The sequence below is a fragment of the Carassius auratus genome, chromosome 27 (assembly GCF_003368295.1).
Source record: "Carassius auratus strain Wakin chromosome 27, ASM336829v1, whole genome shotgun sequence".
NCBI lineage: Eukaryota > Metazoa > Chordata > Actinopteri > Cypriniformes > Cyprinidae > Carassius > Carassius auratus.
This window is the reverse complement of record NC_039269.1, coordinates 26,301,196-26,323,595: the sequence shown is the minus strand read 5'-3', so window position 1 is coordinate 26,323,595 and position 22,400 is coordinate 26,301,196. Positions and strand designations below refer to the sequence as shown.

At 36.4% G+C, this 22,400-nt stretch overlaps 1 protein-coding gene across 1 annotated transcript in view; it reads right to left on the bottom strand.

Moving 5' to 3' along the window:
• LOC113046057 (low-density lipoprotein receptor-related protein 8-like) overlaps window positions 1-22,400 on the bottom strand; it is a 78,347-nt gene that overhangs the window by 17,853 nt on the left and 38,094 nt on the right. Inside the window, exons 4-7 of the mRNA XM_026206894.1 lie at window positions 21,879-22,001; window positions 8,753-9,145; window positions 685-807; window positions 124-246 (exon numbers count right to left, since the gene is read on the bottom strand). Coding sequence (XP_026062679.1) covers window positions 124-246; window positions 685-807; window positions 8,753-9,145; window positions 21,879-22,001 — 762 coding nt within the window. The remainder of the gene's footprint in view (window positions 1-123; window positions 247-684; window positions 808-8,752; window positions 9,146-21,878; window positions 22,002-22,400) is intronic.

Here is a 22,400-nt window from a genome sequence, read left to right as displayed (position 1 = left end):
AAGATTTCAGTGTGAGCGTAAATATTTCTAATCATTTCTTTCGAGATCAGTGAATCTAAACTAAACTAACCACATTAATTTTATAACTCTCTACTCTTGTACATCAACAAATAGGTTTCTTACTGCACTCCTTCTTGGGTTCGTCCGAGCGATCCTTGCAGTCCTTTACATTATCACACACCTTGCTGCCATCAATGCATTCTCCATTCCTGCAGAGGAACTTCAGAGGTCCTTCACACTTTGTGGCTAAAGTATGATTGGGAAAAAAGGAAAAGATGCTTAAAGAACAGATGGGAGCTGATTCGTTCAGTTCATTTCAATTGAGCTTTCTTTCCTCCCACATAAGCACAAATACTCAGAGGTCTTTAGTGCACAGATACAGACTGATGATTTAACAGACGTGGGCAGTTTAGGTGAAGTCTCTGCACATCTTCCATATAAAAGCCACTTTTAAAATGCATTTCCACATATGAAAGCTTATTACCGCTAAGACACAACACTCTTTGAGAAGACACGCTTCTACTATGGATAGACAGGTCTGCACTCATTAGACTTTGAAGGGTGTCGCATTAAAAGGCGGAACCAATTTGATCTCTGGGATACATTTTACCTCGCTGAATAACCAGCACAAAAGATTTGTGCAAAGAAGTACACACACACACACAGGTGCACGCCAAGACGTACCATTGACACAGCCAGCCTCGTCGCTCTTGTCAAGGCAGTCGTGTATTTTGTTGCACTGCTTGATGCCGTGGATGCAGGATCCGTCTCCACACTGGAACTCATCAGGCCGGCATGTGAGCAGAGCTGCAGATGAGCCAAACACAGCAGACATCAGCCAAACACAGACACACAGACTACAAACAGACCTTCATGGTATCTTTGGTATGCTTCTGTGCTTCATAATTGGTAAACACCCCTATGAATACTTATGTTGCCTGTAATTCAGTTAAACAAGTGGAAAAAAAGATGATTTTATATCCACATCCAAACAATTTTTGAGTGTGCACTTGGATGGGTTAAACCCAAAGCACATATTCCCATAATGGGCCACAAGCCACTTCACTTCATTAGGAGCTAGGGGATGAAAACTTTGCAATGTATATCTATATTGTACTTATTTTTTTCTTGGTGAACATGGACGTATCTTCTGTGGCTTCTGAAAGGCAGTTCTAAATGAAAAAAATTACACATCTTTATCCAATTCAAAAGTTTTCACCCCCTGGCACTTAATACATTGTGTTTCCTTCGCTGGCATCAGTGAACATTTGAACCTTTTGTAATAATTGTAATACTTTTATAATAGCATATGAATCCACAGTGTGAAAATATGGAAAACAGTCATAGATCATCTAGGTAATGATACACACATTATTAAGAACCAAGCATATGCAAAACTCTTGAATGGGGTAAATTTTATAAATTCAGCTGTATTGTTTTGTTTCGGATACTATGTAAACACCTTAAAGGGTTAGTTTATCCAAAAATGAAAATGATGTCATTAATGACTCACCCTCATGTCCTTCCAAACAGATTTAGATATTTTAGATTTAGTTCGAGAGCTTTCTGTCCCTCCACTGAAAACGTGAACACACTCACAACAGACCCGGAAGAGAAGACAAAGCTGTACAAAGTCATAATTTCTGTTATTTTTGGACTAAAATGTATTTTCGATGCTTCAACAAATTCTAACTGACCCTCTGATGTCACATATACTACTTTGATTATGTTTTTCTTACCTTTCTGGACATGAACAGTATACCGTTCACACAGATTCAATGGAGGGACTGAGCTCTCGGACTAAGGCCCAATCCCAATTATAACCCTTAGCTCTTCCCCTTTCCCCTACCCCTCCAATTCATGCGTTCACGTGAAGGGGTAGGGGTGTCTCGATTCTCTTTTGGTTGGAGGGGTAGGGGTAAAGGGAAGGGCCAGATAGCCCTTCAAACGAAGATTTTTCTGGACCACACTTCAAACGAAGGGGTATGAATTATCTCGAAAACATGGCTGCTGCAGCGAACAAAAATACACTTTTTTGGGGGCTTTTTTGGCATAAATAAAGATTTTAATGAAAAGTAATAATTTGTTTTATGTTACATTCAATTGTGAGTTCATATTAACGGTCATGTTACTCAAAGAAATGTTTGCAAAAAATCGCTAACGTCATATCATTACAGACTGCATGATTGTGCCACAGCATATGTCTGATCAGGGCGATAACAGCCGTAGACTAATCCCCCCAATAATTAGAAATCGCTAAACCATTTTCTCAAATATTGCCTATTCGAGAGAGAAAGAGAGAGAGAGAGAGAACAGCGATTGTATCCTCTCGTCGCTGGAAAATATAATGTAGCGATTCAGTATTTAATAAAAGTCGTGGGGCAGTGTTGACATGTTTATTTTCTCCTGGATGTGTGAGCTGCATGATTTCCGATATGTGTGTGTGTGTGTGTGTGTGTAAGCAGCTCATTAATACAGAACGATAATTAAAGGCTCTAATGCACACCAGCACACCAGTGTATGTGTGTATTGTAAGAGTTAGATGACGTATGATGCGTGTGACGTCATGGTAGTGGTGTCCCAATCCTTAGGGGAATATTTTCTCCCCTACCCCTTCACACACTGTTTCAAGGGACAAGGGGAAGGGGTATAAAATAGAATTTGGATTGGGCCTAAATCTTAAATATCTTAAACTGTGTTCTGAAGATGAACGGAGGTCTTAGAGGTTTGGAACGACAAGAGGGTGAGTCATTAATGACATCATTTTAATTTTTGGATGAACTAACCCTTTAAGTAAAATATCTTATTTAAGACATTTGTTTAGGAAAGATAAACATACTATTAACATACTAATAATAGTATATGATAACTATTATTTTGGTAAAATAATTAAAGAGCACCTATCATGGAATTTTGAAATTTACCTTTCATGTAGTGTGTTACATAGAGCTAAGTGAACAAAAACATCCTGCAAAGTTTGAAATATGACAGTGCACCGTATATAAAGTTATTGTCTTTCAAAAGTAAGAGTCGACTCTGAGTCATTTTTATGAATCGTTAGAAGACCGAAGCTTTTTCTCTGACTAGATGAAGTCAACTTGTCAAGTTATTTGAATACTACACGCCCACTTATCGCGCTCCAAGACGCCAGTGAAAACTAGAAAACATCATGGCGACGAGACGCTGTGTTCTGAAGTGCGACTCAAAAGCAAACTTTTTTCATCTGCCCAAGGATGAGCATTTGAAGACTAAGTGGCTACAATTCATATATACAACTGTACAACAGAAGTATAATCCGAGCCTTGTGCTTTGTTCACGCCATTTTGAAGACGATTGCTTTACCTTGGATATGCAATCAAACTTGGATTCGCGAGCCGGCTGATATTGAAGGAAGGTTCAGTTCCAAGTGTATTTGCATCACAACCTGTAAGTGTTATTAATAATTGTTTATGTTTTAATAATGCATGCTTAATAATTGTTTGGTTTGTTGTGTAAGCACCGTTTAGCTTCTAGGTCTTCAATGACAATTGTATTGAGATATGTGAATTGTTTGTTGTTGTTTTCTAAGTTTTCTTTAAGAACAGAGTCATACCTCGTACTAACATAACGTTACTGCTTTTATTTTGTTTTTTTGGTAAAAACGTTATGTATGTTATGCATCGAGTTAACGCAAACAAAGACTGATTGTGCTTTTACAATATGAACTCTGGGCTATATTCACTAACGTCATGTAAAGGCGGGGTTTTGAAAAGTGAATCACTAAATGAATCATTTGAGAATCGCTGTCAAAACAGGTAAAAATAAATGCATATTATAAGAAAACTAAAGTCTTTTTTGTTATTGCATGCATGCAAAACTGTTGTTGGGGACTTCTAAAACAATATTTGAAACATTTTAAATACCATATTAGGTGCTCTTTAACATTTTGCATGTTCTGCGAAGTGTATGTAAACCTTTTGAATAAAACTATTAACACACACACAGACACAATATATGAGTATTCTGTGTTTGCAGTAAGATTTTAGACAAATCCAAAATGTGTGCAGCTGTCATGACACTTTAAAGCACATTCAAAGAACCCCACAAACACACCTCTAGTGAGCGTTTCTGGAGAGCTCCGGCTTAATTACGCAAACACATCTGAGAAGACAAACAATATTGGCCATGATGAAGTTCAAAGTAAACCCCCCTAAAACGCTGCATAAGAATGAGGGATTAATGTGATTACAGAGCAGTCTGTGGTGGATGTATCCTCCCTTTATTTCAAGGGCTTTAAGATGCTCAAGGACACGCGCCTAAGGGTTGCCTAGTAACACACGTGCCACTCTGCTCACCCGTGTTCCCTCCGGCCTGGGCAAAGCCAGATCGTAATTGACCTGGATGTTACCTGACGGTGGGAATGAAGAAAGAGGCAGCAGGTTTAAAACAAGCTTATCTAGTAAGTACGAGAATGCATCGTAATTAAAATCAGGCGCTCTCCCAGGCACCTGTCTTTCTCTCATGACTCTCGGGCTCTTGTTGTTTACCAAAGCTGCTGTTCTTAGACCTGGATGTAAGATAACAAACACCTTGTGGCAGCTCCACTCTATCAGAGGTGCCTGGGGAATGAGTACGACAGCGCTGATGTGAAATCTGAATTTCCCAGCTTTCAGAGAAGGATGCGGCCCAGAGATTTTAAAAGGATGTGACAGCATTTTGACAAATCTGATTTCTGATGCGCATCAGAGTTATTGCTGATATATATAAAATAAAATTATAAAATCGAACCAAAACGCCTTGTGCAATACCATAACTAGGGCTGGGCGGTAGACAGTGATACCATGCAATGGTAGAAACGCATTCAAGTAGAAGATAAGTTTTATATTTATCATATATTGAATTTATAACACTTAATTGTTATAAAAAAGAAAAGAAAAAAAGGCATTTACTTCTTGAATGTATACATACGTTAAGGGTTATTTTACCCAAATAAAAATTCGGTAACACTTTAGTATAGGGTCCAATTCACACTAATAACTAGTTGCTTATTATTAACATATTGGCTGTTTATTAGTGCTTATAAAGTACATATAATGCACTACATCCATAATCCTACCCAATACCATAAACTTAACAACTACCTTATAAACTATTAATAAGCAGCACATAAGGAGTTAATTGAGGCAAAAGTCATAGTTAATGGTTAGTTAAAAGTGAGAAATGGACCCTAAAATAAAGTGTGACCAAAAATTCTGTCATCATTTTCTCACCTTCATGTTGTTACAAACTCAAGTGGTTTTCAATCATTTTTTAAAAACTAATTGAGATTTGAGATGGAAAAATTTACCTTTCTGTCTCTCTTTTGAATGTCAAAACTCAGAAAGTTCAAAGTTCACATCGCGGTGATCCATATGAATCGAGCGGTTTATTCCAAGTCTTCTGAAGAGACGCAACTGCTTTATATGCTGAACAGATTTAACTGAGGCTTTATTCACAGATAATTGATAATTGATCAACGCAGAAACATTGAGCACATCAACAACGGTCAATGGAAGCTCATGCGTTGAGCTCGACGTGCCAGAATCAATCAGCACCGTTGAGCTTTCTCAGAATACTTGAATTTAACTGATCATTTCGTGAGCTCATTACGTTTGCTACAGCTTTAAAATGTTGAAGCATTTAAGTTTTGAGAGTGGGGACTCACTGGGGTGAAATCTGTCAGAAAATGAGTAGTGACAGAATTTCTAATCCCTTCAATTTCAATAATTTCATATTTTTTCCACAAACTGTCACATCAGGCGATGAAGGATACATTCTTCTGTAGCTTCTACATGCTTCTTTTCTTTTTAACCCATTATGATGCCGCACACAGTTAAATGGCGTTATGTGTGGGTTGTAGTCACTACATTCACGAGCATCACCACTGTGCCCTTGAGCAGCTCATTTAACCCCAGAATGCTTTCGGAGGGCTTTCTATATAATAAACGCATTGGAAGATCAGAAAGATTTTACCCTACACGAATACACAAACACTTTGCTAACGTACTGCAAAAGTGCATAAAAAAGCTATTATTGTTCTATGACATTACACAACAATGGTGTGTGTGCCATCACTGTCAAACTAAATTAAAGTGTGTCTCCACACCAAATGCTTTGAGTCACGTGGCTATAATGGCTTCAATAATACGAACTGTCTTTGTGTGGGTGGAATAGATAATACATTGCAGGGAGTCAGAAAAAATTATCTGCCGTGAACCGTCGCCTTCCATCTTTGGCAAAACCTCACATTATCAAAGAGAATTTCATTCCCATCGGAGCATGTCAGAGCGACGTGCCCTTCAGAAACATTGTTGGGGTCGTGTAGTCCTCACAATGAGAGCTCCAGCTGAGATTCCTGCACAGATATTTCCATAAATGTGGTGGAGATGCCAAGCACCTTCATGCACATTCACTGGCAGTGTTTGCTTTGTGTGCATCAGTGCAGCAGCCAGCAAGTTCAGTAGGTGAAAAACGAGTCTGAGAGAAAGAAAGATGAACCATGCAATGTACAGAGAGACAAACAATGAGAGGGCTGATGCACACACACAAACATGCTACAAAATCAATCCGCATGCTTGCACATCTTTTTAAATGTTACTGTTATGGAAGAGCATTTCTCATAAATAGAACGTACTGCACACAGCAGTCAGTCAGGGAATTGGTTCAAACCTTTCCATTTCTGTTTTTATTGTTTTTGACCCATGCAACCTTGCATTCTAATAAATAAGACTGTAATGACACCACCATTTTAGGTACCAGTGAAATCAAAAACAGTGCTTTAAGATTTTCACAAAGTAAGAAATACTGCAGGAATGTAAAATAACGCTACGCAGTGTGTATAAAATTAATACAGATTTTTCATGAAAACTACAAAAAGTTATTTGGTCAAGAGCAGTGTATTTTGGGCTGCTGTCACTTTAAGACCTAACGCACAGATCTAATATATTGACACACCCAATCTCGTTTACATTCACTTAAGAAATAACCAGCGGTGTTGGATATTTATACTCCCCAAGACTGCCATTTTGACAGTTTTGTAACAATATGATAAAATGAAGCGAAATAAAACTCATTTCGGTACACATGCTATCTGAGCATAAATGTTTTCAATTCTCTTTAATGTTTAAATTGGCTAGACATAAAAACAAATTCAGTTTGCAACTGTCTCATACACCAATGACTACAGGCCATCAAGAGGCCGGGGCCCACTATTATTACTAATTATATTAATACAAATTACATTATTATTGTTATTAATATTAATAATAATAATTTATTAATAATATATTAAAATAAATATTTTAATTACAATAAAACACACATACATATAACATAAAAATATAAATGTGCACCACCTCAAATAACACATTTTTCTTACTGAAGAACATACATTTATGTCTTTGGTGTCTTTGAATAGTTTAATATAATGAGTCTCAGGCCTGTCGCCACTTGCCCTTTTGGGCCTTTTGAAAATTTCATTTAATTTACTTTTTCATTGTTTTAATTTTTCTGACATCTTGCGAGCACAGAGCTTACTGCTAGCAATGTCAAGGTCATGTGTTGGAAAGCTTGAACTGATAAAATGTGCACATTAAATTCGGTGCATGCCCCCTTAAATAAAAGCATCTGCCAAATGCATAGAAATGCAAAGAAATGTACTGTAAATTGAGCTAAAATAAAATGTGCCAAATATGTAGCAAAAATGTGTAACATATGCTAATATGCCACAAAAAAACATGCCAAATGTAAACAAACACTGATGAGAATTTGAGGAAATTACAAGGAAATTGTGCAATAATCTTTGAATCATCAGTTAGAATAGGTAGAAAAATATATACCACCCTGCCATAATTTTTTAGCAAAAGTATTTATGTATTTATGACTTTATGGTAGTTATTGCAAAAAAAAAAAAAAAAAAAAAAACTTTCTTAAAAAAATTACAAATTAAAATGTTTTGGTAACGCTTTTTTAAACCAACTCTCACTATTATTGTCACGCCCTGTTTGACTTTTGTTGTGTTTTCTTCCTCCATGTGCTCTGTGTCACCTAGTTTCTGTCTCACGTTTATTATGTCATTTAGTTCATGTGTGTGTCGTTAATTATCTTCATTTGCTCCTGTATTTAAAGTGTAGCCTGTTCAGTTTTCTCTTATCCGGTATTGTGAATGTTTCCCTGACCATCCTAGATTTATGAAGACTATTTGCATTTATATTCTTCGTGCATTTATATCACTGTAGCATGACAATTATGTAATATCTTGCATGTTATGCACGCATATTACGAGCATATTGACTTTACATTGGTACTTACAAAGCAAATATTAATGTCTTGTTCTACATGATCATTTTTAGATCCCACAATCCTCCCCCATTCTTAAACTTAACTACTGTACAAACTATTAATAAGCAGCAAATTAGTAGTTTTTGAGGCAAAAGTTGTAGCTAATAGTTAGTTAATTGGTCCCCAAACTGAAGTGTGACCTATATTTTCTTGGCAAATGCAAACATAAATTGCTAAAAAATGAAATATAATATATAATATGTATTGTGGTGAGCCAATGAAAATATTGTCAGAGAAAGCAAAACCTGTACTACTGAAAAAAATAAAACACCCCAGCCCTGATAAATACCAGTATTTAACTAAATACTGTATTTGAGTGATGGATTAAAGGCTCACAGTTGTACAGTGAGATCCAAGCCCTTTCTACAGGAAGTAACTGAGAGTGCACACTCACGGCAGTCGGCCTCATCTGACTTGTCCTTGCAGTCAGGGTCCCTGTCACATCTCCAGGCAAGTTTCACACACTCCCCGCTGCCGCAACGAAATTCTCCAGCACCGCACTGCAGCCTCCGGGTGGGGGGCGGAGCCAGCCGTCCAGACCCGCCCCCACATCGCCCCGCCCACTCGTCAGAGCCGTCAGCGCAGTCAGGGTCGCCGTCGCAGATCCAGGGCTGGGGCACACACGCGGAGCTGTTACAGCGAAACTCGAGCGGCCCACAGGTGGGAGGAGAGCACTTCTCCTCATCGCTGCCGTCTCCACAGTCGTCATCGCCGTCGCACACGTAGACCGGTGCTAAACATTTGCGGTTACGACACTGGAACTCCCCCGCTGAGCAGGACCTGGCATCTGGGGACGAGAAAACAAAGACTTGATTAAGAAATGCCCGATTAAAAATGCAGAGACTGTCTGAATGCCATGTGCAGTCATCAACTATATTTCTTGCAGAGCGGTAGCTCTTTCAAAGTGTGCAAAAAAGTATTATTTTTTTTTTTTTTATGAAGAACTCCCTATCCAGTTTGCATATATGTTCTGAAAGTGAAGTGTTAAAGGTTAATTATAAGTTAATATATAATCAGATTCACTTATAATGTTTTTAATTATAAATAAAACAAAAAAATAAAAATTAAATAAGAATTAAGGTATGTGTCAATGGCATATCCCCCCCCCCCCCCCCCAATGTTTTGTTTCCTTTTGCAGATGGCATTGTGGGCCAAATCAAAGGTCATCGTGGGCCAGCTTTGGCCCGTGGGCCTTGGTTTGTGCATCCCTGCATTTAAAATGAGCAAAACTGACAGTAAAGACATTTATAATGTAGAGCACTGCTCAAAGCATATAGTGTTGCAATTAATTTGCATATTTATTCATTCTATTATTCATTTTGGGGTCAACTATTCATTTAAATCCCAATTGACAACACAGAATTCAAAAGAGATCAGAAGAGCTGCTAATGTAAAAGAGGGATCTTAAGAGATCACATAAAGATAAACTGAAGGACCTGCTGATCAAAGAATCTCTAAGAAACAGATTTGACAGTAGAGATAAGTGGAACCCAGGAGAAGCCTAATCGGAAAAGAAAGACAAAAATCAAGATTGTGATTGTGCTATTGAACAGTTGTGTGTATTTTGTCTATGGTCAGTTAGTTTGATCATATACACCAAAGAGGAAATGTAGTAATTACTTAGTAATGACATGGTCACATACAAAGTTTTTACATTTTTGTGCATTATTCATCGTGTAAGTTATTCATCAGATACAAAGTCATTTTATTTGAAAAAAAAAATAAGTTATGACCATTTTATCAGCTCACTTTCCACTGGGTCAAAGCTGACAGTAATGCAAAAGGTTTTTGAATGCATTAAAATGGGCAAACATGCTCTGCAATCAAATGTGTGATGTCATCAATTCAAGAACACACAAACACACAGTTAAACTAACAGCAGTGTAGAAGGACAGTTAATAAAGCCTGTAATAACTCTATTTTTTTCCTCGTGTCTGACCTTGTCTTTGGGTTCTTTACTTTTCGTAACTTTTCTTTTTTTTATTTGTCAATAGATTTTTTAAATAAAGTTTAATTTGGAATTAATTTGGCTATTTGATGTCTGAAATTCACTTTAATAGAAAGTGTGGATGCATTTTATCTTACAGTATAGTCCTGTATTTGACGCATGTTCAAGAGGCTTGTGAATGACGTGCTCAGGCCTCTGGCTTGAGATTAGCCTAGATTTAGTGCACATTAATGCGTGGGAACAGGCAATTACCATCATTGTGCCAAAACTCCCTCCATTTAGATGATTCATTTATTCCAGTTAGGAAGCAAAATCCCTATAGCATTTCAACATGGAGTACAAAAAAACAAACAAACAAAGACTGATATATGTTCCTCATAGCCTGACCCTGTTTCAGTTCAGAATTTGCCTTATTCTGCCATCCAAGTCCACATTTAACCATTGCTTACTTAAACTGACATTATAGTTAATTATTTATTCAACCATTAATGTCAGCAGTGGCTTGTGGAGGTACTGCAATCCTGAAATTGTATATTGCATATTACATATATTTAAGAAAATAAATAAAAAATTCCATGATCAAAGCTGCATTTTCAGGATCATTACTCCAGTCTTCAGTGTCACACGATCCTTGCTGGATAAAAATATTCATATTTGTATAAAAAAATATAAACTTTTTTTGAATTTTTTTGCAATTTTTTTGCATCTTGTATGTAAATATGAATATATAATATCATATAATAAATCATGATACAATTTCCAGACAGTGTTTAAAAAAACAAAAAAACTGAAATTGTGATAATGCCACATTCTGTAAAATGAAACATTTGATTACATTTGTGATATTTTTATACATTAAAATTACTATTACTAGTCATGTAAAACCTTATGGAGCAATTTTTACTTTTCTAAACTGAAATCATTTTGGCGTAACCCTTGGAGTAAAAACAATACAATCAATCCATTTGCGTGAAGCACTTAAAAACGGTTAATATTCTAGGTGTTTAAGATGAAAAGGCAAGAAAAATGATGAATATGCTTGGCAGAGCTTTAGAATCTGGGAGAAAGATAGATCTGCATTGATTTTTCTATAGCTCTGAGCTGCAGCCAGTCAGCCGTGCTTCTAAGGAGACTCAGTGGTGAATGTTGGAATGAAGCCAGTTTGACCCAGTTCCCTGGAAACTGCTCTGTCGTGATGATGAGAGCTTCTGATTAGTAGAGGTGAAGCTGTGGGCCACGGCCAGCCTGGGGGAGAGAGGTATGACGGACCAGTCCACCCACATAACACTCTACTAGTGCCCGCTGAAAGCCTCTGAACTCAAAACTCACCACAGTCCGTGTTTCTTGTTTGGTTTTTATATATACAGAGACAAAATCCAGACATTTGCTTGAGATTTATTTATATAAATGTATTCAGTTTATGTAAAAATGTATCAAATTCAGAAATATCTGATTCAGATTAAAATAATTTTTTTAATCTTTTCACTCTAAAAATATACCAACCGGTAATGCAACAATACTGCAAAAACCAAATTGCAAATATTTTCAGGTTTTACTTTTTATAGTTCATTGCCTTTATGCAAATTAGAGCACAAGGATATATGAACCAAGGAATATTCAGTTTATATTATATAAAGTTTATACTATATACAATATGCTGTCAAATTAGAGCATGGCTTTATTTAATCCAGTACTGTAAATGTTTGGAGTAATATTCTAGCATGCTTCTATACTTGCTCTATTATATAATTTTGTATGTACACTGTGTGCAATGAAACCTTCCATGTAATATTTGGATGAGCTACTACATTTACTAAAAATGCCAGTATTCAACAACCATGTTGAATGGAATACTGTACCCCACAATGCCCTGCATTTGATCTTCCATTTCCTGTGTGATGAATGAACCAAATCTTACATAAACTGTGTTTTCATATCTATTTCTTGACTCTTTAATTGACCTGACCGCCAAACATGAACACATTTTAACATTAAAACTGAATCTTAAATGCAAAACAATGGTTTTATTTCCAAAACTACAACTGGATGCTACTCGCAGAAGTAAACATGCATCTAATAAGATCATGTGACAATAATGTTGTAGCATATATTGAGGTTAGGTAAGTAAATTGTTGCATTATATTTTAATAATGCCATTCAAAATACATTCATATTCTCAATAATAATTACATGTACAAAGAAAGATTTGTTAATTATAAGAAAATACTTTTAATACTTCCTCTGAACATACCCCAAGATATCTTTTGTGTTTTTGAACAGCTAATAGATCAGGTACAGCAGCTGAACACTGACGTTTGTCATAAGAATAGCACATAGCCTGTGACCAGATTTGAAATGCTATGCAGGATGTTGTGTGTGATTTTACATGATGAGCAATTTGAGCTTCTAGAGGGGCTGATAATCAAACCTGCTCAAGAGAATCATACATAATTCAATACATGGAAGACTCAATTAACCACATGCCAAAGAGAGATTGACTTTAATAAGTTACCCACTGCTTGCTAACGCTGATGATTAGGAGAGATCTGAGGAGGAAGACAACACTGTACCAGCAGAGTATGTTTTTGATCAATGACTAGCAAGGAGCACTTTATCTGTTACAGTGCATGCAAGTCTAATTTATGTACAGCGAGGGATGTGATGGATACTGAATGATGGCAAAAGAGTTATGAGCAGAAATAAATCAGAGACCTGCACCTCCTGCTCAATGTGTGTTAATAACATAGCATAATGTATAGATCTGGGAAGTTTGTATTGCTAAAACCCAGAAGAGAATTAGCATTCGAACCATAGATTCATTTTTATTTGTGTTTCCTGGTGATTTCTGATTCATGATTTGAACACGGTCTGAGGTGGATATTACTTGAAGATATTGAAAATGTTACAATCAGTAATGTCTCAAATGACAATTCTGAGGCAGTTTTTTCTCACTTTTTTAAGTTTTAAGTTGTTAAGTTGCAAAAGAAGCATCAAATAAAATCACCTATTATAAACAAAATGGCAAATATAAAAGCAAAATAAGTCAGAAAACACAACAATCAGTCAGAGGAATGTCCTTCCTTAAAGTTGTGCTATAACAAATAGTTTCAAATGAAGACAGAAGTCCACATATTTAAAATAACAATGTAAGGGGCTGTTTACTCCACAACGTTTTCAGCAAAAAACGGGAAACATTTTATGCATTTTGCTGTTTGACACACGACAGCAGCATTTTGGGAACTGAAAACGCATATTTTTGAAAACGGGTTTTACAGTGCATGTTTTGAAAATGGCACCGTTATTGTTTCCGTGTAAACACCCAATACGGGGATCTTTGTAAAAGATTACATCATGCATGTGTGTAGTATGTGTTTGGTATGTAGAGGTACAGTATGTGTTAATTTTAAAGGCAAGTGCAAACAAACAAACACAACAATGACGGAGTACATGTTACTGTTGTTGCTGCTCAAGAGTTTACTAACACTTCTTCAGAAAAGAGTGGATTTACTTCACCAATATTACAACCAACAGTGGACATGCATCATATACAGTACATCATATAATAATCACTTCCTTACAAGTATTGTTTACTAACAAGGTGACAGCGCCAACTACTGGCCTGACATACATAATACAGCGTTTTTGCAGAAATGTGTAAATGTGAATCGTTTGACAATACGTGTATACAGGAAAAACTTTTCAGTTTTTGACTACACTGATGTCGTGCAAACGTAGCCTTTCTGTATATAGATTGACAGATATTTCATTCAGTTAGTGTTAAGTATACCATTCACAAAATATATAGTTTCCATTTTCTCTGACTTGATGTTATTTGATGTTATTTTTGATTCATGAATAAAACTTCAGCATTACTTAAATATGTTAAATAAGTCATACCTCAAACAGTCGTTCTGAAGCAAAACCAGAAAACCTCAATGTTTTATGCCAATTTTTGGATAGTTTCTGTTAAATGCATAAAAACACACAGATCCTCCACAGTGGATGTATAAACTCAAAGATTTGAAATGGCTGAGGAGGGGCTTATTAAAGTGTGTAATTTCCTTTAAGCCTCTATATATCGGCCAATAACAACAATGTTCAATCAAACTACTGCACATATCATACGAAAACAAATCAAAGATTGAAATAACAAACCATATTGGATGGTAGTAAAAGATCTTTAAGCATCACTCTATGGCACTAAGGTCAAAACAACAAGAAATTACTAATTACTAATAACTAATGCACTACTGAGTAACATATGCGTTCACTGAGCGCTTTGTGTTAGTGCATTATGACATATCCTGTCTAAGCATCATCGCAGTGGATTCAAGTTATGAGGCCTTCAGGAGTAGATAATTAGAGGTGTATTACACTGCACAGACCTGGCAGAGAAAGGCAGGAAATCAATTATCATCAGGGCCCAGGTGAAATATCATTTTGAGCCAGGGCTCCGGTTCTCCTGGCTCGACACTGTGACATCGGCACGGATGCACGATCAAGAGTCTGAGCGGTAAGAGGTTGTCTGGACTCTCAGTTTATAGCTTGATGAAAATAGAAGCATGATTACCTCTATAGAAGGAAAGAATAACTCAGTGCTGCCAGGACTTGTGCGGTTGATGAGAACGGCTGAATAAAACACTGACTGATAGAAATCTTTGGAAAGCATACAACCATACAAACACGTCCATCCAAAATGACTGCTTGTGGAAGATGCATTATGGTTAATTACGCTTTGTGTTTTGCAAGTCTTTCAACAGCCATGAATTATCATCCCCCCAGAGTGAAAAATGGTTGGAGGGTGTTTCATTTGCTCTTAATAGGGCAATTAACATTTGATTTACATCTTGTGAGATTGCACAAGTTTTTAATATTTCAGATGGGCTGATAAGATAACAAAATGAACTGGAACACTAGTTTGGGTTTGAATTTGTTAGATAAATTAAACCCAAACCGCGGAACATTTTCAAGTTAATTATAAAAGCAAAGTTTATTTAAATGGCCTTTCTGTAAAGCATTCTTAAATTACAAATAGCCACGCTGACACATTAATGCATTTTCAGCTAGTTTGTCTGAAATCCTCAGAGTGTGTCAACAGACGTGTGTTAATTACAATAAATAAATGTAGTATATTAATGAGGACATCTAAGGACCAGATCATAATCAGAAATTAACAAGACAACAAATGAAATAAAACACAGACAGATAGGAAAAATTAAATGATGTGAACTAAAGATAACCCTAGAAAACACACACTGGAAAAGCATTATTATTCAATGTTTCAGTAAAATAAACTATGATTATATAACTCCTGGAAAGGCTGTTTAAATAAAGAAGTGACTGTAATCAATATTTAAATTACTCAAGGGTACACAATTTTTTTTAGGTAGGTTCAGACAGACTTTTAAAAAAATTTCTACAATTATTTTGATTTAGCATAATATAATATAATATAATTATTTTAGATTTATTACAGATTATAATTTTTTGTGGTAACATTTTATTGATAGTTAAACAAAAAGCAATACCAATTTAACAGTTTTTATTCATCTCTAATTTTAATAAAAATACAGCTGTTCAGTCTTAGTTTATGTTAGTTCAGCTCTATTAAATAATATTAACAGAAACAACTTTTAATTTTAATAACGTATTAGCAAATGTTGAAATTCACTTTAAAATTAAGAAATGTTTTGGATGTGTTTTTCATTGTTAGTTCATGTTGACTAATGTAGTTAACTAATGTGTGTGTAAACAAAGTGTTACCACATTTTATATATTAATATTTATATTAACGGTGAATTGTACATTTTATTTAGTAATTTTATTAATGGTAATATTATTATTATTATTATTATTATTATTATTATTATTATTATTAGGGGCCAAGCACCGAAGGTGCGTAGGACCCTCTTGTTTTTGTTGGCGTTCTTATTATTATTATTATTATTATTATTCTTCCGACTGGGCGTCTATGGCAGCCCATAGAACCGAATGCGGGAAAGTTGTAATGGTTTGACATTCTGATAGAGGACAGTGCCAACATTAAGTACACCAATTTTGGTGTGTCTAAGTCAATCTCTCTAGCGCCACCAACTGTCCAAAATTTCACTTTAATTTTGTTAATAACTTTTTAACCCTAAGGCCAATCAACGAAATTCTTTTTTCCTCTAATTTCTGAGCTCATGCCGATTCGATTGCACCCTACGAAGTCATTTCCGTCATAGAAATATGACCGCCATTTTGAATTTCTTTAAAAACCTACTTTTTCGAACTCGTCCTAGACGGTTTGTCCGATTCACACGAAAATTGAACCATATCATCCTCAGGCAGTGCTGACCAAAAGTTATGGAATTCAAATTGATTCGTCAAACCGTTTCTGATAAACGCTCTAACAAATTTTACGTAGCGCTTACAAAAACAGTCGTAAGGCTGTATCTCTGCAATGACTTATCCTATTCAGACCAAACTTGGTACATGTCATAACAAGCATGACCTGAGGCTACATGCTGCGTTTCGGCGCAGCGCCACCTACTGGTCCGGAGATATGAACAACTGCTATTTTTGCTTATAACTTCTAAACAGTTTGTCCAAAAATCATAACAATGGTCTTGTTAGATTCAGGGCAACATGCCGAGTCGTCTGATATCCAATTTTACCATTTCGGACATTTTGACTGTCGGTCATTTTGAATTTTGTGCTTAAATGCTGTATTTTAAGAACGCATCAACGGATTGTTACAAAACTTGGTATGGGTCATCAGCACAATGTCCTGAAGGAGCGTGAGAAGTTTCGAAACAGCGCCACCTAGTGATGATCTTCTTTTTTAAAATGCTTATAACTTTGGGTGTGGTCGACTTATTTTCACCAGACTCATCAAATTGGACTCCTGAAACCTTACCGAGTCCTATGATACCAAACATGCTAGATTTCGCCTTACGGTTTGTGTAGCGTTGTGATTTAGCGCTTAAAAAACATTTGGCTATATCTTCGAAACCGCTTGTCTGATCGAGACGAAACCACCGTCAGAAGTTCGGAAACATAGGTCGATAGCTATACGCCAATGCCCAAATGCCAAAATATTGATAGTAAGGGGTAGTAATATTCAATCAAAGTCAAGAGTCAGTCATTTTTTACATGCTTTTTCATATAAATGTCTATAACTCTGAAGTGAATTGAGATATTTTCACCAAAATTGACACACATATGTATAGGCTCACTCTGAGGACACATGCAAAAAATGGTGGGACTGAACCTCTTGGTGGCGCTATAATAGAACAAAACATGAAATTCCCATTGACTTCAATACAGTTTTGTGAAATAAAATGCTATACTAAACAAATGCATTTGTGTAATATTACGAAACTCGGAATGTGCCAACAACACCATCCCCTGAAGGTACTCAAAATATTTTGAAACAGTGGCACCTAGTGGTCAAAAGTTATAACTCAATTTACATAAAGGCTAATAACTTTTGAAAAGATCTGGCTATTGACATGACGCTGACCTTAATAGATTCCTTGGGTCAGGCCGAGAACATAGATACCAAGTTTTCCTTATTTGGCTGAACTTCTTGTCCGCCATTTTGATTAATGTTGAAAACCTACTTTGTCGAACTCCTCCTAGACCGTTAGTCAGATTTTCACCAAATTTGATGTGGATCATCTTCAGACCATCCTGTCAAAATGTTATGGATTTCGTGTCGATATACGAAACGGTTCTCATTTAGCACATCAACAAATCTGCTGGAACGGTGCCAAAATGCATTTGAGGCTGTATCTCTGCAAAGCTTTGACATATTTGCGCCAAACTTTGTATGTGTCATCGTCACCTCACACTGACCATTCCAAACTAATTTGGTAACAGCGCCACCTATTGGTTACACGTGATAAGCCAATAAATCCTATTACTAGTTGTTGTGTTTATTGTTTTCAAGCCATTTTGCCTAAAAAAATCTTAAAACTGTATTAATTACTCATTCCTGCAGTTCGTCTGAAGCTTGCTTCTGTAGTGCTTGGCCCCGTTATTGCTGCTTGCAGCTATATTTATTATTATTATTATTATTATTATTATTATTATTATGTGTGAGTAGCTCAAAATGATCATATGTTAGCATAAGCAAAACTATCCTTTATTTTAACAGGAAGAATTTAAAGAGAGTGAGACTAACGGAGGCATTAATGTGAGACTGACAATGGAGAGATACTATTATAAAAAGCAGTTCCACTTTGTGCTAGTGCATTGAGACATATCCTGTCTTGAGCATCATCGCAGTGGATTCAAGTTATGAGGCCTTCAGCATTGGATAAGAGGAGAAGCGAGAGGAGAAAGCGTCAATTTCCACAGCTTCTTAAAAGTAGGGCAGCGGGATTCACAGTGGGAGTCCAGGAAGACGTCTGATTGGCTGTGGTAAAACCACCGTGTTTAATAAGCAGAGCTCAAGCACCTCCCACCAGAAGTGTTGAAACATTCAATGATCATGACACATGAGCATGAGCCCTGCCACTAACATCAATACCCAAGAGTCTAGACAATTTATCAAGGAAACCTTGGACGAGGATGTCAAGGACATGCTCTGCTACTCAAGAGTTATCACTTGGTACCATAGCCTTCAGCATTCAGTTTAAGCTGACTGTACACCAGCCCAAGACTTTCTGGATTCCTAACCCACATTTCAAAATACTAACTATTTAAATGCATGTGCAGACAAATAATCTTTTTTTCTTTCTTAAAATTTGTATAATGTCACTGCCTTCTCAAGTATAACCACATTAACAATAAACTCCATCCACTAACAAGACTTTTGAAATCATTTCTGAAGAGTTTCTCTCATTTTACTAATAACAATAGTTTAGGGACCACTTCTACTATTAACTATTTGGCACGCATGTTACTAGGATACTAGGATCTTTTAATCCTACCTCATACCTCAACTAAACAACTACCTTACTAATAATTAATAAGCAGCAAATTAGGAGTTTATTGACGCAAATGTCATGGTTAATAGTTAGTTAATAGTGAGAATTGGTCTACAAAGTAAAGTGTGATTATTTTATCATTTAAACATCTTTACAAACAACAACCTGAAATACAGCTTTTCTTGTACTTTTCTTTCAAATAAATGTCACTTAGTTTGATATATTGTTTTATAATTAACTGATATTCTTATATTTGACTCTGGACCACAAAACCAGTCATAAGGGTTAATTTGTACGAAATTGAGACTTGTACAATATATGAAACCTGAATAAATAAGCTTTCCATTGATGTATGGTTTGTTATGATAAGACAATATTTGGCTGAGATATAACTATTCAAAAACAGGGTGCAAAAAAATAAAACATTTGAAAAGAATCGCCTTTAAAGTTGTCCAAATGAAGTTCTTAGCAATGCATATTACTAATCAAATTTTTTTACAAAATATCTTCATGGAACATGATCTTTATTCTTTACTTGATGTCCTAATGATTTTTGTCATAAAATAAAAATGTAATTTTGACCCATATAATGTATTTTTGTTTATTGCTTTTACAATTATTTTGATCAATAGAATTATAATTTTAAAAAGTAGCATTTGTTTAACTAGCTACAAATCCAAGGCAGGTTGAGATCTATTTAGCAGCATGATAACCAAAACTGTTATTGAAATGCAAGCAACTCTGCAGCATTTAAGATAACAATCACAGAAGCTGTCTCTGCAAGTTCACACAGTTTGATGTGACTGTTTGAGTCCTGAAGCACTGGCATTTTGATACATGCTCTGAACCGTAATTGATTCACAAATGTTTTGAAGCTTCATGAAACAGCGTTTCAAAAAACACCATCACTACTTGGAACATCACTTGGATTTTATATATACTGTTGGACACTTTTGGGACATTGTCTTTGGGACTAGCAACACACTGGATTTCTTATGGACTTCTTATTGGAATTGGGATATGGATTTCCTTTTTCTTTATGGTATGGTGCAAATGGACTCTACACTTTTAACAGCCTAAGTTATTTTAATTTTACTGTTTGATTTTTAAGTCCCCTGTGAATATTGTAATCCAACCCTATTTTAACAATTGTAAATTGAACCACTGATCTAACATGGACTGTTTTAACAATGTCCTCTCGACCTTTCTGGGCCTTGAATGTGTCAGTTGCATAGCTGTGTATGCAAGGTCAGAAATATCTCGGATTTCACCAAAAAATATCTTAATTTGTGTGGGCGGAGCTAAAGAATCACGAGCGCGAGTAGGCTTTTGCGTTGAGAGCGTTTGGAAGCTGTGACATTACCGTGAGGACAAAACCAACCAAAACAAACCATGGCTAACAGTCAGATTCAGCGTATATTTATGATCCAGAATCAGATCCAGAGGCTGAAATTTAACAAGAGCAGCATCAGCAACAACGTCTCTATGTGGTATGTACTGAAACTGTATATATTTGTTTAGCGGTTTTGGGAAGTTCCACTTTGTCGTCTTTTTTTTTTTTTTAAGCTGTACATGTGGAAAGTGCAGTTTGAAGACAACATCGCATGTTGTTTACTTGATGTGCTTACGCGCCGATAGCTAAGTTAACAACACAGAGATATTTGAAGCAGTTTTACTCACCGCATGCGGTTCCAACACACGATCGTGACCCTTTTTCGTTGGGACTGCATTATCCTTAAGAAATAAACGATGTGCAAATCCGGCGTCAAACTGGGCCTTGTTTGTAAAACAAGCATCTTCGAAATGCAGGGAACAGACAAAAACACTTGCACAACTCCGTTGATGCTCTGTAAAAATAAACTCCATCCACTGGTCCCTTAATGCTGTTTTTATTTTTATTTTTTTGGTAATCTGTGCAGGGTTGTCTTGCCCTGGCAACCAAAAACACACTCCTTTTGTGACATTTCGCGACGCTCTCGCTCTGATCAGTGAATGTCTGTTGTGCTCTCAGTGCTCTGCTATACGGGAGCGCGCGCTCTTCCGGCAGAAGTGCCCTCAGGACCCATATAAGGAAATTCTGCTCCATCTAACGTCACACAGAGCCATACTCGAAAAAAACTTTCCGAAACTTGTGACAAACTTACAACTTAATTTTTTTAACTTTGTCCATGTTTAGCATGGGAATCCAACTCTTTAACAGTGTAAAAAACTCAGTATGCATGAAGTAGCATTTCACCCCCCCTTTAAATATCACACAATAACATTCACGCACACAACAGACTTGCCTGGTTACAATTCTCAAACGTGTTGCGCAATATGTTGTAAACAGAATAATTACACCAGGGTAGACCTAAATTAAATTCTGTAATCGACACTTAATTGTAATTATCTAGTACCACAATTGTCCAATCAAAACGTAATTGTCCAGTACTTGAGAGTTTCAATAAAAGACAGAATACACACGTAACAAGACAACAGTATGCTCTGGAAATAAACCATTCACTATATCTCTCTTTCCTCTTTGAACCTTTCTAGAGTCACAATTGAAGCAGGTCCACAGCTTTAGGGTGAAACTAAGTTCAAACTATCACCTCAGCATTGAACAAAACTCCCTGCGGAGAATCAAACCCAGTCTGAGGGAAAGAGAGCAGACTCACCTGCTGCACAGTCTGCTTCATCTTCACCATTTTCGCAGTCTCTTTCCCCGTCACACCGCCAGGACAGCGACACACACTTCCCTCCGCAGTCAAACTTCTCAGGTGGACACGTCTGTTTGACAGCTGTGGAACAGAAACAAATGTTTGAACAGGTTAGAGTGAAACATGCGGCAAGTAAACCAACTGCCATCAAATCTTTTTGTTGATCTCACTTTGCTCCTCAGATCTGTGCCGCCTGTCATAGTGAGAAATGTGAGATCACAAATATGATCTAAACATGTGTGGCACCTCTAAACAGAATTTGTAAATATCATTTTCAGTATGTTTTTGCTTTTTGAAGTCCATTTATACTCCTGTGAGCTTTCCTTGCTGCTGATGCACATCAGAATGAGATGAAGCGTTGGGGCATCACTGACTTCAGGCTCCCATCCATAATTGTTGATGTGTGACAAAAATCATGGTGTTAAAGTTTGGGTAGGTGACTTCGGAGAGGCCAGAAAAAGCAACCTAGCTTTGAAAGCA